The sequence below is a fragment of the Cetorhinus maximus genome, chromosome 17 (genome assembly GCF_964194155.1).
Source record: "Cetorhinus maximus chromosome 17, sCetMax3.hap1.1, whole genome shotgun sequence".
Classification (NCBI taxonomy): Eukaryota; Metazoa; Chordata; class Chondrichthyes; order Lamniformes; family Cetorhinidae; genus Cetorhinus; species Cetorhinus maximus.
Window position 1 is genome coordinate 22,469,622 of NC_135895.1, and position 17,947 is coordinate 22,487,568.

The 17,947-nt window shown below is 43.0% G+C and overlaps 1 protein-coding gene across 1 annotated transcript in view; it reads right to left on the reverse strand.

The window, feature by feature from the left end:
• Window positions 1–17,947, reverse strand: part of LOC144692241 (dihydropyrimidine dehydrogenase [NADP(+)]-like) — an 812,799-nt gene that overhangs the window by 86,424 nt on the left and 708,428 nt on the right. Inside the window, exon 20 of the mRNA XM_078560835.1 lies at window positions 5,779–5,958. Coding sequence (XP_078416961.1) covers window positions 5,779–5,958 — 180 coding nt within the window. The remainder of the gene's footprint in view (window positions 1–5,778; window positions 5,959–17,947) is intronic.

Consider the following 17,947-nt stretch of genomic DNA (forward strand, 5'->3'; position numbering starts at 1 on the left):
ATAGGAAGGCTATGGCCAGGATTTTACAGTCGGCGTGTGGGGGCGGGCCCAACATGCCGGCATGTAAAATGACGTGCGATGACATTGGGCATGTGTCTCGCGATGTTTCGTTCGGCGGGCACGCGCTGGAGTCGGCTGCGCGCCCACCGATAATTAAAAGGCCTATTAAGGCTATTAAGGAACTAATTAGTTTCAAATTTACGCTGCCAGTCCAACCTCACGGTTGGCGCGGGGGATACTTCAACAGTAAACCCTATGGAGAAGTGTAGAATTACTGACTGCATTTTCTGGATTTCCATGTTTAACTGCGCATGTGTGGACTCCAGAAGTTGTTGCCAGTCACAAATGCTGACAGTTTCACTAATACTGCAAAATCTGAGCCAAGGTACTTCTTGTTATTGCCCACCTCAGCAAACAGTGGTTAAGAAATAAAGACATGCACTTATAAACCCCCTTCCACAGCATCAGGATGTCTCAATGTACTTTACGGCCAATATAGAACTTTTTTTTTGACGTGTTAAGACACTGTTGTAATTGTAAAATATGATATTCTTGTACACAATCCAAAAACAGGGTTAGGATTTAGTTTAATTGAATACGATTAAGGCTTCTGCTTTTGTTTTAAGCAGAGAACAGCAGCAAAATACTGCAGTTGCTGGGAATCTGAAATACTGACAGTAAATGTTGGAAATACTCAGTAGGTCTGGCAGTGTCCACGGAGATAGAAAACAGAGTTAACGGTTCCTGAGTTGTTAACTTTGTTTCTCTTCACAGATGCTGCCAGACCTGCTGTGAATTTCCAGCATTTTCTGTTTTTATTATTAACAACCAGATAAACTGTTTTGGTGGCATTGGTTGAGGGTTAAATGGTGGTCAGAAAGGTGTGAACATGGAGCAAATGAACAAATTGAACAATGCTCAAACAACAGCTATGCGACAAACAACATCTATGCGAGGGATATTCTACAATATGTCCCATAAAGAGTTATTAAATAGTAGTGATACGCTCAAGAACATAATTGTGGAAAGAATTTGTATCTCTGAAAGGTAAGTAACCACAAGCCTCAAGTCAGAGCAGAAGAGGCAGCGAAATGATATTAAGCATCTGTGCTTCATGCAACTCACTAAAACCCACTGGTGTGTATCTCTAGGCTAGTACATAGGAAAAGGAGTAGACTATTCAGCCCCTCAGGCATGTTCTGCCATTCAGTTAGATCATGACTAATTTGTATCTGACTCTCCTCACCCCCTTCATATTCCTCAACACCCTTAACCAAAGAAAAACTGCACATCCCAGTCTTGAAAATGTGTTGACCCAGGAGCCACTGCCTTTTAAACACGAAGATGAGGGCCCAGATTGTTGTTCCTGGGGCTATGGCGCTTCTCTAACAAGTGAAAAAAGGGCATATAGGAAATAAAATGCATTGGTTAAACAAGTTGCAGTTGCACCAGGCACTCCCTGCTAGCATTTGCTAAAACAGGTCTATACAGGGAAAAGGATGTGATTAGAATGTTAGAAACAGAGCATTTTTCTGTCCCCCAGCTTCTGTGTCATTGATGTAGTGTATAGATTCAAGTCAGTAGCCACCATGGTACTTTCTTTGAAGTTGGTGAGAAGTTGGATTTGCACTCCGTGCCGTCTCTTCTGTAATATGGTAAATATGCACTGAATGAGAAAACACTGTTTTGGTTCAGGCAGCAACGCAGTTTTATAACTTTATGCATAGCTTACTTGAATGCAAAGTATTTTGCTAACAGAAAGCTTGTGAGGATGTTTAAAGGCCAACTGAATACATTATAATTGTCTTTTGTATGAGTGAACACTGATGGCCAGTATTCAATCATTCTCAACTGCATCATTCTCAGTTCTTTTTTTTTTGCTGTGCTGGTTCTCAACAATATTCATTACTCCCCTTTGTGTTCCACTTGCAGCAGTTACTGGAACAGTTCAAGTTAAGAATACAACGTTATTGTCAAGAAACCCTGATGTATCAATTTGTTCTTCCCACAAGCTCTGCACAATTCAAACACAGAAACCTTCATAAATTATACCTGTGGGTGTACATCTATACATGCATTGCCTTATAAAATATAGATGTGAATGTATATTAGAACCATCGAAAAGTTACGGTGCAGAAAGAGGCCATTCAGCCCACCGTGTCTCTTGATGGTCCAATTAAAAAAAATAAAACGATTAAGAAAATTCCTCTGACATAAAAAACAACTTGCATTTATATAGCAGCTTTAATGTACTAAAGCATCACAAGGTTCTTCACGGGAATGTTATTAGACAAAATTTTCCACTGAGCTACCAAAGGAATTATCAGGTCACCAAGGTTGTAATGAGAATCCCAAAGGAGTAGGGAGGCAGAGAGGTGAAGTGGTTCAGGGAAAGAATTTCAGAGCTGCTAATAAAGGGCTGGAGGACATTTGAGCACACACAAAAGGCCAAAATTAGAGGAACACAGGGCTTTTGGCTGAGGTTGTAGGGCTGGAGCATTAAGTCTGAAGAAGTCATATCTCACTCTGTTTCTCTCTCCACAGATGCTGCCAGGCCTGCTGAGTATTTCCAGCATTTCCTGTTTTTATTTCACAATAAATTGTGAATTGTGACATCCCAATCTACACAGATTGTGGGCAATATTTGTGCATGCCCTGATTTAGAGTTTCTAGTTGGCACATTCAAATCAAGCTCCTGAAGCATCCCAAAATTAGCTTGATTCTATTTGTGAACAACATTCAATAACATTTTAAAAGAACGTTGTTAACTTGCAATTATTATCTTTAAGAGATTCATTACTGGCTGTGATTTGGAAGCATTGATTCAGTTCAAGCCTTTCCCCAGAAAATCCACTGTGTGTCTCTGGCAGTTTGTGAACAGAATGTTTCATCTACAGCTCATCTGTGATGTTGGCTGAAGCCTTTTGTTGAAACAGACAGGGGTGGTGTTTCAGGCAAATGCCAGAAGAATCATTCTGGGACATTAATTGCAAACAAATCTCTGGAGTAACATCAGTGAGCTACTAATAAACGGTTTCTGGAAGAATTAGACAAGACAAGGCGACATTCAAGCTCATGCTGTTCAAACGTGCAATACCTGCAACAAAGAGCCATTTTTAACATTATAATAAAAAAATAGACACTGAATTGAGAAAGAGCAGTTACCTAAAACAATTGAATTGTAATTTTCTTTCTGTAGATAGGTATATCTTGCATGACTGAGATAGTCATTCATTTTTTAATGTTATTTTTCATGCATGGTGAATTTCTGACTCTGGGATTTGTATGTTTTTAAATTAGGCAAAACAATGACCAAACCATATCATGACTACATTTATAACTTATTCTTCTGTAAATTAAAAATAAATATAAACATTGAAAATAATATAATTAATCATGGCTGACTGGAAGTATGCTGTAATTGCTCCACCATAAGAGATTAAGGGTAAAAGGTTCAGTTTACAAAATTATTGAGAATTTAATGGCAGGCTGTGAGAGGCTTGGTAACACAAGTACACTGGCACTTTGTGCATCTTTAAAATGGTCTAAATTTGAGTTCCAGGCTGGAAATGCGACTATTAGAAATCTGAAGATGGAGCTGTGGTTGAGGCTATACTAAAAGCCATTTAGACTGAATACTAATTATCGAATTATAGACCATTTGAGTATGTTTTCATTAAACCCATCAGGAAGATGAAAGCACTGAATGAAGGCACTCCAGCTACCCATAAATACAAAATAATATCCTCAGCCCAGAAATGTATGTTACTGTAACCCTCTTAAATCAGCTTGATGGGTCTCATCACAGAATCATAGAAATTTCAGAATTGCATGAGGTCATTTGGCCAACTCCACACTGCAGCTGAGAGTAGTGGTACATGGCAGTGGACTAGCAAGTTAGAGGTCATTAATTTAAATCTCACCATAGCAAGCTCTGAAACTGAATTCAATAAATCTGGTACTTTTCTGGGTCGGTACCAGATAAAATAACCATAAAATCTGGCAGATTATTGTCAAAGCCCAACTGGATGACTAATGTCATGACGGATTGAATGGCCTCCTTCTGTGCTATTCTGAGCTGTAACCATTCTATGTCCTTCAGGGAAGAACCTATGCAATCTCAGCAGTCTAGCCTACAAATGATATCAGCCACACACTACATGGTTGACTCCAATGTTCTCAGGGCAATGAGAGATCAATAATAGGTATTGTGCTTCCAGTGTTTCCCACATCACAAAGACAAATTTTAAAAATCCCATTTATCATTAATCTTTTCCAGCATCCTTCTGTGATTTTCTTCAAGTGTTTAACCAATTTCCTCTTCAATGCTATGGTTGACTTAGCTTCAACAAGAAGTTGTGGTAATAATAATGCATTCCTTCCTTTCTTATTCTTCTATGTCTATTTGGCCATCTCTCCAAATACCCTCCTCTATTTGTACTCGGTGTTTCTTTTTCTCTTCTTTAAAGTGCCCCTGTCTATGTTAAGGATGCAATATAAGTGGAGGGTTGTTGTTTTTGGTTGTAGTGCAGAATGCAATACTAATAGCAAGAACACAGTGAGTGCAAATCCATCCAAGAATGCTGGGTTAGAAATTGAACTGCTGTTTTTATGCCTGGTACACCTGATGCTATGGCCAATAAAGGGCCTCATTGGAGTTCAGAAAACTGGGAACTCCTGTTGTAGCTAGTCCTGCTCCAACGCTACTGCAGCAGGCTGAGGCTGCATTCAGAAGGTCATTCAGAATTTTTGACACAAAGCTAGAATCTGGCGTTTTTGTGTCGCAGCCCAGTTCCTTATTCTGGTGTTGGACTGATGTTACTGTGAGATCCACTGGAAAAACTGACATTTTTGGGCCAAGAGGTCCACCAACAAAACCTCTGAAACACGTAAACATTAGGTAACTATACATTGGGTAGTATTAAAAATGAACATTGCGTAAGAGTACGTTCAAGGCTCTTAACATATTAGGAACTGGATGATATTCATTACTGGCTCAAGGTTTGTACTTCCAATTCATATCATTCTAACCCTAAAACTACACTGGAAAAAATTGAGCAATAATAACTATTAATACATTCATGTGCAATTTCATTCTCCACTATTTTGACATAAGCTCAAACATGTTTACTGTAAATAGAAGGAGTTGCCTACAAACATGTTAAGGCTTTATATACTAACATTCACAGAGCCAAGTTAAGTTATTGCCTTGTTGCTTCCAGCCACTGGGTAATCTCTGTTTAATATATGCTTGACACTAATGGGTTGAAACTCCAATTAATGCTAATTTTTTAGTGCAGCAGTTAGTAAGATTCCTTTCTGCTTCGTTTTATTAAGTTATTCACAAACTTTTTAACTAGTATGACAAAAATAGCATTCAATGGAATTTCAATGGTCATATTAGCATGTATATTCTTCAGAATTGTTAAAGTTAGTCAATAAATATTAAATTATTGTAACATGAAGACTCTTTGCATTAAAGTGCATATATGAATATGGTAGCACAATAATAAGGCTGAACATTTTGACAAAACCCTAAATAATTACAGTTAACACAGGTGCATGGGGAATCTGGAAGTGAACTAGTGGCGAATTAGAACTTACACACTATCTTGGTCCCTGTAGTTAACGGTGTTTCCCTCTACATTAACTTCCCTATCTACCACGGAACCAATGTATAAAAATCTGGTTCATTTATATTAAAGATTTACAAAAGAGGTGGAGCCAAAGACAGAGAGAAAGAGAGAGAAAGGAAGAAAGGATGGAGAAAGATCATACCTGTCCAATTAATCCAGCAATTTTAGGCACAGGTTTTCCTTTCTGGTGAGACATTGTTGGTGGGCTCTGTCCATCCCATTTTTGCAGCTCTTCAATGCTTTTTAAATACAACAGCGCTTTCAATCCAGTGCAGTAGTCATCAATTAATGTGAAGTCCTGATTCTGAACAGCACTGCACACCTGTAAGGACACGGGTTAATTTAGCGTTGTGTATACAGTTACTTTGATTTGTTTATAATACGTATTTTCAGGTACACCATTTTGGCTGTTGGCAAAAAAAAAAGATCCTTACTGAGGATGCTGAATAATGAACCAAGCCCTTGCTTCTATCTAAAAACCCTGAGATTTACTTAAGTGTTGTCCTGTTACAATCCATTTATTGTATGTTATATTCTAAGCTATTCGTAAATGCAGCATTGTGAAATAGTACCTGATGTGCTTCAAATGCATGATCACCACTTATAAAAAGGCATTGAAATAAACAGGGAAGTCATAGAAATATAGGAAAGCACATGACTAAAAAATACTCCACAGTTCACCTGACGCTTTCAAAAAACTAATGGCTCTCAATTGTGTATCCTTATCCAATTCCTTCTTAATTTTTCCACATTACCTGCCCCCTTTAACTCCCTGGGCATTTTATTTCATACATTCATCACCCTCAGTGCAAAATAGTTGAATTACAAATGTATATACCTTTCTCCAGACTTGAGCTAATGTCCTTTGCTTTTAGAATTTGGGCCAACACTGTGCAAATTATCAGAATTCAATTTATCTATTCTTTTAAGAACCCTGATTATTTGAACCATCTCTCTCGAGCCGCCAAAGCAAACAATCTCAGGCTTTTCAAATCCTCCTCATGCTTTAGATGCATCAAGCAATTTGTTTTAATTGCCCTTTTCTGCATTGCCTCCAATGCCTGAGATTCCTTGCTGTAGTTTAGTGACCAGCATTTAACATAATATTCCAGTTGTGTTTATGCCAGTGTCTTGTACAGGTTCATTATCATCTGCTGGGATTTGTAACCTATCCCTCTGACTTTATATCCTAGATCTGGTTGACTTTCTTTTTTGCACAATAACATTACACTGTTGATTTTATTGAAATATCTGCCAAAGCCCCAGGTCCCTTGTGTGTGTTGTCTTGCATTCTGAAACCATTTAATTTATTCTCCTGTTGTTTATTTTCCTTTCTTAATCCCATTACCTTGTTTTTGCTCATGTTAAATGCCATTTGCCATTGATCAGTCACCTATCCAGATCGACTGGTTTTTATTGATTGGTTGCCCTCCCCACCACTAAAATTTAGGGTGATATGCAAATTTAGAGTTTTGGGGCTGGATTTTCTGGCAGGCGTAAGGACCCGGTTCACTGAAGTTGTCAGTGCACCCGTCAATGCAACCTTCTGGAAGGTGGCCTCCTAACTGGCCCCTTTGTGCCTGCCATCCTATTAAGGATGATGGGTGGTTTCCCGAGGGCTAGGGGCCCAATCAGAAGGCCCGCTGCAATGTCAGGTCCTCTTGGAGAGGTGGGGGCTGCTGAGGCAGGCAGGTAAGTGAGAGGGTGCCTCAAATTGGAGGCTTCTTTGGTTGCCTGCAGTGAGCTCAGCAAAAAAGAGGCCCAAAGCTGGTAGGTTATCAGAGCGGAAGGGAAAATCCTCCACATGAATTGTGATGGATGTGGTTTTGGCCTTTCAAAACCACGGCCCCATTTTTGGGGCATGGAACCTCTGGCTCCTATGGCCACCGGCCTGCTGCCAGGTGGTCACCTCAATTAGCTGGCAGTCTCTGGCCCCTGCACACGACGGGTACAGATGGGGGTGTAACTCCACTGGACAGAAAATACCATTGCCATCGCAAACTGACACCTAAGTGGTGTTGTGTTCTTCTTTTCCTTGTGCTTCCTAACAAATAAACATCAAGGCACCAATCATGTATAAGCAGTTGGCTAACATTCAACTACGTATGTTCATTTATTAAGGAACTGAAAAGTTCATAGCGGCAGTATAAAGTTGGAGAACTTATACATATGTCCGATCAGTTTGCTTCCTCAAAGCAGACTGAGGCTGAGACTGAATCACATGATACTTTGCATCATTTCCCCTCTGGTAATGCATACAGAAAACATAATCATACCCACATTCAACAAGTGGGGTCTTGATTTCCCTAATTCACTCTATTTTCATGGAGTGGGAAGCCAACCTGGTTCCCCACCTGTCTCTGGGAAACCTTCCTGGAGGTGGGGATGCATTGGGAAGTTTCTCTGACGTGGCTCTCCCTTATTTTCCTGGGACTCCTACCCCATCTCCCCACCCCAAGAAAAATCCAGCCCCTTGCTTTGTGCCCCAGTTCCAAATCATCTAAATACTTTGTATACAGCAATCAAAGCATCTCCATGCACACAATCCTTCTGCTTCCTTGGATTTAGCCTCTCTTCAAACTGCCTCAGCAAATTGCCATCTATTCCATGCCTTCCTACTGCATGGAATCATTGCTTGTGTGGCACAGCACTAAAAGCTTTGCTGAAATATAAGTCATCATGTCCACAGAATTTCCATTGTTCGCCAGGTTTGTCATCTTGCCTGTAATTTTCTGGATTTTCTTCTTTCCTCTTTTTAAAGGCTGATGCTATATCAGTTAAACCTCGAGCACCACTTCCATTTCTAATGATTCCCTAAGGATAATGGCATGGATGCGATCAACTTCACTGGCCATTTCTTTAAATACCCCTGGATGAAGTACACACAGCCCTGGTCATCCTTTAACTCGATCAAACTATCAGCACCTGCTTTATCTGAAATTTCTATTCCTTTTTATACTTTTTCTGTTCCCCATTCTCTCTCCCTCTTCCTGAAATTCAATTTCAGAATTGGGAGAATACCTATGGTCTCCCTCATGAACACAGAGCAGAAAAATTCATTTTGCGCATTCCCTGTTCCTTGATTACTTAATATTATGCCATCCTTTGGACTTTCCTTCTTTACTTGCTTGGTATGTTTATAGAAAAACCTTGCCTCAGCTCATCTGTTGTTGAAACCCCCATTCATGCTTTCATTATCTCTAGACTCGACTATTCCAACTCACCCTGGCTGGTCTCTCACATTCTAACCTCTGTAAACTTGAGGTCATCCAAAGCTTTGCTGCCCGTATCATAACTCTCAACAAGTCCTGTTCACCTATCACCCCTGTGCTTGCTGACCCACTTTGGCTCCCAGTCTTGACTTTAAAGTTCTCATCCTTGTTTCCAAATCCCTCCATAATCTTGCTCCTCCCTATCTCTGTAATGCCCTCTAGCCCCACAACCCTCCGAGATATCATCGTTGCTCTAATTCTGGCCTTTTATGCATTCCCAATTATAATTGTTCCACCATTGGTGGCCATGCCTTCAGCTGCCTGGGCCCCAAGCTCTGAAATACCCTCCCTACACCTCTCTGCCTCTCTACCTCACTTTCCTTCTTAAGGCACTCCTTAAAACCTACCTCTTAGACCGAGCTTTTATCTTGTGGCTCAGTGCCATACTTTGATTTACAATGCTCCTGTGAAGCACCTTGGAACTTTCATTATGTTAAAGACACTATACAAATATAAGTTGTTGTTATACCTGACACTTCCTTTAACATTCTTTGTTATCTTATGACCATTTATTACTTTAGTTCTGTTTAGTCACCAGTGATGTTTCCTTAATAATCACAGATGTACCATTTTAGTGTACATTGGTTTGCCTATACTTCTATGGGATGAATAATGAGCACCAAGTGCTGGGCACACCTATGGAGCTGCAGCTGGCTTCATCCTACAACACTGGGCTGTGTTTTACATGCTCCTGCTGGGTGTGTTTCTGGTGAGTGGGTACATTGAATAGGGCGGGTGCCAACCACACCACCATCCTCCCCACCCCCCAGCTTACCCCAATAATACGGGGGGGGAGCGGACGAGGTGAGCAGGTGCTGAATTTGGTAGCCCATTTGGCATAGTTAAATAGATAATCAAGGCTCAATTAGGCTTGTTACCAAGCCAAATAACCCTGATAGTATGCTGCCCACATCATAAAGTGGTTGGTGTGCACAGTCGGGTGGGAGTGGGCAGTCTGATTTTTAAATTAAATTCTTCAAAGTGCGGGAAGGAATGGGGGTTCCATTTTGGGGTCCACCACCCCGACTAGCAAACGGCAGCTGGAGAAGATAGGACCTCCCTCTTTCTTCCTCCCCACCCGCAGCCTTAAACCTGCCATTCCACCACCCCCCGCCTTCCCCTTCCCTAACCTGCCCACACCCTCCCTGCCCAAGACCTCAGGCTGACCTGGCTCCAGAATCCATGGGTCTTCCTCCTCCTCCTCCTCTTGCAGTGCCAGTAGTGCCCACTAATGTGCTCTTGGCGCTGCCGTGACTGATGGAGCTGCCAGCCAATCCGATACGCCTACAGCCCCTGAGGGCAGGACTTCCTCCCCAGTGAGGGTTGGATGAACCACTTGGCCTTAGTTTAGCCTGCCCACAGCGCTTTATGGCTGTGGGGCAGGCCGGCATGGAGCGGGTTGGCTTCATGCTGACTTTGCTTCTGGGAGAGTGAGCAATCCGATCTCCCCCTGCAACCCCTCCCACCCCCCGCCACCACTGTAATATTTAGCCCATGAGCTCAGCTAATGAAAATAAGTAGACAGTGCTCTCAATATATATATAGCACATGGTGTGCTGGGAAACTGGTAAGGTCATGGGACGGAGGTGTTAGATGCCAGCAGCTATTCAAGGACCGCTAGATGTTCTCAAAATTGTGTCTACTTTTTGTTTAAATGTTTTCAGGAAGGATGGCCCAATTCACAGACTAAACATTGAAGCCCATACAGATGGAAGTCCTGTAGGAAGGATGACCCTATGTGCAGAGGAGGACCAGTCAGCAATATACTTTTGCCAATTTTGGTGAGACTGCACCTGGAGTACTGTGTACAGTTTTGGTCTCCTTACTGAAGGACTTGCATTGGAAGCAGTTCAGAGAAAGTTCACTTGGATGTTTCCTGGGATGATGGGGCTGTCTTATGAGGAAAGGTTGAGCAAGTTGGGCCTATATTCATTGGAGTTTAGAAGAATGAGGTGATCTTATCGAAACATATAAGATTCTGAGGGAGCTTAATAAGATAGATGCTGGGAGGATGTTTTCTCTTGTGAGGGAATCTAGAACTAGGGGCAGAGTTAAAAATAAGATGGAGGTGAGGAGAAATTTAATCTCTCAGAAGGTCATTGACGTATGGAAATCTCTTCCACAGAGAGCAGTGGATGTTGGGTGATTGAATATTTTCAAGGCTAAGATAGACAGGCTTTTGATTGGCAAGGTAGTTAAGGGTTATGGGGGACAGGCAGGCAAGTGGAGTTAAGACCACAATCAGATCAGCCATGATCTTACTGAATGGTGGAACAGGCTTGATGGGCCAAATGGCCTTCGCCTGCTCCTATTTCTTATGACCTTATGTTCTAATGTCTCCCTTTAAGCCTCCATTTCAAAACAGAACTGAGCATCTGTAGCACTGGTCAGGTGCAAATGGGGTTCTATCTCAATAGCATGAAGCTTGTGATTTTGTCAGCCTTGCACATGATCTAGGCAAAGGCGCTCAATGCACAAAATGCATCTTGCCTGCATTGTCCTCTGAACTGTACATGGAATATGAAGTAGATCTCTAGCCCCTGTGTCCGACTGAAACAGGGCTCAAATACCCACAGTGCGTTACGCGCTTCCGTTGCATTATTGGTCCCTGTACACGTGTCAAGTATCCTCCCAATTTGGATTGTATTGCAGGTCAAAAACATTTATTTACAAAACTAATCATGCTAAAAGCTTACTAATTTAAGCTCAATTGTTTAATCATAAAGCAAATCTAAATGATGTTTTATGCCCTACATTACTATGGTTAGGGGATTGACTCAATCCAATGTTCAACTATTTTAAGTTAATGTATCTCTTTCAGTTAGGAATGAATAAAATTAAACCGCAGGACATCTTTAAAACTTCATAGATGGGATAATTATTTTTATGAGCAACTTTGAAATAACTATTTGCAAATTGTTGATAAATTATTCCACGTGAAATACTATTTGTCTCTTTCTGTCTTCCTCTCTTTATTGCATCTCCAGCAAAAGTGCATATGTACCTGTGTCATACAAACATACAAATAAATGACAGCAGCCTGAAAGTCTCTGTTCAGTCAGTGCATAAGTCAACTGCTTTAAATTACCACTTGTCCTCAGGAAAAGCAAAAAATTTAAAGGGGACATGCACTTAAATAAATTGCCTGCACATGCCACAAAAAAATTTGAGGGCACATTCGTAAAGACATCTGGCGCATCCAACACAATTGTGATCTCTTGTGTGTAACAAGATATAGATTCCCCACCCCATCTGAAACCATGGGCAGAATCTTTGGCACAGCGTGCGGGGGCAGGGCCACTTACCAAGGCGCAAAATGACGCACGGTGACGTCAGGCGTGCGTCCCGACGTCACCGCGCGTCATTCAGATTTTCAGTTCGGCGGGCGTGCAGCCGACTCGGGTGCGCGCCCACCGAACTGTCAAAGGCCTATTAAAGCCAGTTAACTAACAATTAAAACAATAAACTGAGCTGCCCGTCCAACCTCAAGGTTGGCGGGCAGGCGAAGAGCCCAGGCGCCTTCGCATTTTTCATGGAACCTCATCCATGGGCGGGATGAGGTTTCATGAAGGTTTTAAAAGGTTTGAAAAATTTTAAAATAAAATTCATAGACATGTCCCAGCTCATGTGACAGTTTCACATGAGGGGTCATGTCCTAAAAATTTTCTTTTTCCTTTATTAAAATTTTTAAAACTTAAACTAATCTCCCTGAGGCAGCGCTGTGCCTCAGAGAGATTTCTGCGCTCTTTCGTGCGCATGCCCCGACTCAGGCTCAAGGCGCACGGGGTGCTCAGCACTTCCGGGCATATGTCACGCTAGGCGGGCCTTAATTGGCCCACCCACATAAAATGGCGGGCGCGGGCGGCGATTGGCTGTGCGCACACCCATGCCCGCCCCCACACAACCCTCCTGACGGGGAGAAAATTCTCCGCCAAGCGATCTGTTGGATGAGGCAGAAAAAAGAAAAAAAAACGATACTTTATGAATAACAAAGGTGTTAGAGGTTACACATATAAACATTTGATGCAACTTAATTTATATGCAAGCCACATAATTGGAAGCTGATATCATGTGCTGTTTTGAGGTTGGCTAAGTGTTCTGATGTCTATGATTACATTTAGGTTTTAACTGAAACTTAAATAAAACATCATTAATCAAATACAGTTCTGATTGCATTTTTATGCTGTTATTTACTTCTGATAGCCAGCATCTGTGCAGCATTCTGAAGGCACAGTATTTGGAAAATGAGAAATATGGTGCTTTACACCTCTGAAGAACTTATAGCAGCATTTGTACAAGGTTAAAAATAAGACATTTTTTGATTCTGAAAGTAAGGTGTGTATCAATTTATTCAACCTCACAGTGGAGAGGTACAGTGTCTATGTTACTGGGCTAGTGATCCAAAGACCCACACTAATGACCTGGAAAGATGAATTCAAATCCCATTGCAGCTGGGGAATTTAAATTCAAATGATCAAATAAAATTTGCAATAAAAGGCTAATATCAATCACGATGACCATGAAACTACTAGACTGTCACAAAAACCCATTTGCTTTACCAATACCCTTTGGGGAGGTGGGCGGGGGGAGGAATCTGCCATAGTTACCCAGTTTGACCTGTATGTGATATGACTAGCTCACAACAATGTGGTTGATTCCTAACATCACTGAATGTGTTCAGTGCTGAGTTAGACAGACTTTTGATCGATAAGGAAGCCAAGCGTTTTGGGGAGCAGGCAGGAAAGTGGAGTTAAGGCCACGATCAGATCAGCCATGATCTTCCTGAATGGTGGTGCAGGTTGGATGGGCCAAATGGCCTATTCCTGCTCCTATTTCTGATGACCTTAAGATCCTATCGCATATTTATGAGCAAACTATGTGATAGAAATGCTTTTCAGAAACTGCAGCTTTGTTCCACAGAGAGGTAAACATTTTAAAAATTATAAACGCAACTTTTCAAAAAACACAACCCTATGTCGAGCATCAATAACAGAATGCAACCAAATTGGGTTGTTAAAGGTATTTACATTCAGAACAGTAACCTGCATCTACAAAACAAATAATGTGCCCCTTGGTATCATGACCAAGATACCTCATAAAATAGGGCTGATTTTCTGAGATGGTGATGTACGCTGAGGACCTCTCTGCAAAATATCCTTCACTTTACTTGGAGCAATTAATGCCTCAATCAGATTTCCCATGCCCAGTCACTCACGTTACTCCTGATATGCGTGATACTTGCAGATTATTAACTCAACGTGAGATACCCCTCTGATGGGGCAATTACAGTCCAAGCACTCTATTATGTTGCTTTTGTTATTCTTTGATAGAATATGCCAGAGCATCTAGAAATAAAATTATTACCTGACTAATTTAAGCATTTATTCAGACCGAATGGTTCCCTGCACTTATTGAATACCAGTCGGAGTCTATTAGAATAGAATTACATGGATGCATATTAGGAAATCAGGACTGCACTGTCCTTGGTTTTCCATCACTAATGCAGCATGCTTGGGCCTTCCCAATAAGCATTACCAGCACAAGAGGTTTCTTACTGGTGAACTTGGAAAATTGGCCCTCAACTTACCCTGATTTTGTGATCGTAGTGAAAATTGCTGACAGGACTACTGTGAGTGTGGGTGAGAGCAAAGTAATAGCAAGAAAAGTGGGACCACACTAACCTCTAAGGAAGAATTCCCCCCCTCCGTTGGGGAGGGGGGGAGTGCAGGAGCAGGCGTGTGTGGGCGTGCCTCCGATCGGCGCCCCCAATTGGGGGCGTGCCACCATTTTACATGTCCATCAGGAAGCGCTATGCGCTCCCTATGCACACAAAAGAGCGCACTGATCTCCCTGAGGCTAAGTGCTGCCTCAGGGAGATCAGCGCCAAATTTAAAAATGGTGAAGGGGCAAAAATAAACTTTCCCTGACATCCCCCCTCCTGTGACACTTGGGACATGTCCATCACTTTTAATCAAACATTTATAAAATTTAAAAAAACCCTCATGAAACCTCATCCCGCCCGTGGATGAGGTTTCATGCTTTTTCTGAAGCTCGCCAGGGCTCCCGGCCTGCCCGCCAACCTTAAGGTTGGACGGGCAGGTCCATTAATTATTTCAATTACTTTTTAAATGGCCTCAATTGGCCGTTGACAGGTCGGCGGGTGCACAGCTGATTCGGTTGCGCCCCCGCCGACCTGAAAATTGAAATGATGCGGGGTGACATCGAGAGTTCCACCTGACATCATCCCGCATCCTTTTACGGGTCGGCGAGTGGGCTCCGCACCCCCCCCCCCCGACCTAAATATCCTGGCCCTAATTTTTTTTTCATTCTGCGCGACCTATTAATTTCAGTGCACAGGCCCTTTACTTATTTTTGCATAGGCGCCGTAGCTTAAAGGGGCTGACTTGTATTCGGCCTGCGTGGGAATTTAGAAGGAACGTTGAGTGGGGCCTAGGTGAATCTTGCACAGTCAGACCCTGCTATTCATTTTCATAGGCTTTACTGGTGCTCAGGGAGAGAAGGAAGCACACCGTTGACAGGCCACTGGAAATCTGGTTAAGTTTTTGCTTACCATTAAAGAATGGGGGTCTTCTATGATGACAAAAAGAAAACCAAATCTTGCAATCAAACACAACATTGTGGGGAGAAATGTTGGGTGATCTTCCCCATTTGAAGATGATGCTTTGGATATTCTGCTGCAATAACTATAGCAAAAATGATGCCCACACTTGGTTTAGTTTTTTTCAATTAATTAACGGGATGTGGGTTTCGCTGGCTGGGCCAACATTTATTGCCCATCCCTAGTTGCCTTTGAGAAGGTGGTGGTCAGCTGCCTTCTTGAACCGCTGCAGTCGATATAGTGTAGGTACACCCACAGTGCTGTTGAGAGAATTCCAGGATTTTGACCCAGCGACAGTGAAGGACGACGATATATTTCCTAGTCAGGACAGTGAGTGACTTGGAGGGGAACTTCCAGGAGGTGGTGTTCCCATCTATCCACTGCCTTTGTCCTTCTAGATGGTGCTGGTTGTGGGTTTGGAAGATGCTGTCTAAGGAACCTTGGCGAATTCCTGCGGTGCATCTTGTAGATGGTACACACTGCTGCTACTGTGCGTCGGTGGTGGAGGGAGTGGATGTTTGTGGATGTGGTGCCAATCTAGCGGGCTGCTTTGGCCTGGATGATGTCAAACTTCGTGAGTGTTGTGGGAGCTGCACTCATCCAGGCAAGTGGGGTGTATTCCATTACATTCCTGATTTGTGCCTTGTAGATGGTGGACAGGCCTTTGGAGTCAGGAGGTGAGTCACTTGTTGCAGGATTCCTAGCCTCTGACCTGGCTTGGAGCCATAGTATTTATATGGCTAGTCCAGTTCAGCTTCTGATCAATGGTAACCCCCAGGATGTTGATAATGGGTTATGCAGTGATGGTAATGTCATTGAACATCAAGGAGCGATGGTTGGATTCTCTCTTGTTGGAGATGGTCATTGCCTGACACTTGTGTAGCGTGAATGTTACTTGCCACTTGGCAGCCCAAGCCTGGATATTGTCCAGGTCTTGCTGCATTTGGATATGGACTGCTTCAGTATCTGAGGAGTAGTAAAATCTGAATCCTGAAATTCCTGGATGAAAGTTACAGACAAAATGAATCTCGTTTAGCATGTCCAATGTCTCAATGTCACCTGTTAAAGAAGCGGGCTTTGCTGTGGCTCTTTAACTGAGCTACGGTATTAGCTTCCCACTTCTAGGGCAGGATTTTATGTCCCGCGCGCCTGACCCGATCGTGCGTAAAATAGCACGCGATGACGTTGGGCGAGCGTCCCGACGCCATCACGCACTCACGCGATATTTCGGTTGGCGGGCGCAATTGAGAGTCGACAGCGCACCCCCTGACAATTAAGAAGCCTATTAAGGCCATTAATCAATGAATTAGAAGCTGTTTTTCGCTGCCCATCCAACCTCACAGTTGCCGGGCGGGAAAATCAGCCAGACGGTCTGTGGGTTTTTTTTTAGGAAACCTCATGCGCGAGCGGGATGAGGTTTCCAACATTAATTTAAAAATGTTTTGACAGCATTTTTACTTTGTCCTTGTTCATGTGAGTGAGTCCTATGTGGGGGCATGTTTTTCACATTTTCAAAATCTATATTCCTGATTTTACAATTCCTCAGCTCCGTGAGGCAGCTCCCTGCTTTCAGGGAGCTTTCAGCGCGCCCTCCCCTGCGCACGCACAGACTTTTGCGCTAGCACTCCTCCTGCCCCCTCCCCGACAGCACTGAGTTTCTCAGCGCGCCTTTCACACTGGCTGGCTGTCAATCGGCCAGCCAACGTGAAATCGCGGTTGGGGGCCGATCGCGGGTGGCGGACCATTTCCCGGCTGCTCCCGGGCCCGCCCGCCAGATGACCCGCAAATCCTGCCCCTGGTTTTCCACTGACCTAGCTGGCCAATGCCAGTGCGTGCCCATCTGGGAAGGGGGTCTTAGTCCAGGAGACTGTGGATATCAGCAATGGCCTTTTGTAAATCCTGAGCCTCCTGAGTTATTGATGATGTTTTATAGCTTCTCAAAGACTTCTCAATGTTATTATAGGACTCATGAGTTCTGTCTATAGTGGATACTGGGTGAGCGGGCATGAGGGTTATGGAGGAGGATTGGGGGGATATGAGGGAGCATGGGGGTATGGACGGGGCAGGGGGATGTGAGGAGGAATGGGAGTATGGAGGTGGAATGGGGATAGAGAAGGGGCATAGAGGTGGGTAGAGGGTGAGGGGTGAGAACTAGGGTGCCTAATGCTCATTTACAGAATTGGTCTGAATTCCCATCACGACTGGATGTGGGCAGGACTGCAGAGCTTAGATCTGATCCATTGGTTGTGGGGTCTCTTAGCTCTAATTGTTATGTGCTGCTTACACTGTGACACGGCAGTAGTCCTGTGTTGCGGCTCCACCAGGCTGACACCTCATTTTTGGGTATGCCTAGTGCTGCTCTTGGTATGTTCTCCAGCACTGTTCAATGAAGCAATGACACACGTGACAAGAGTTACTGT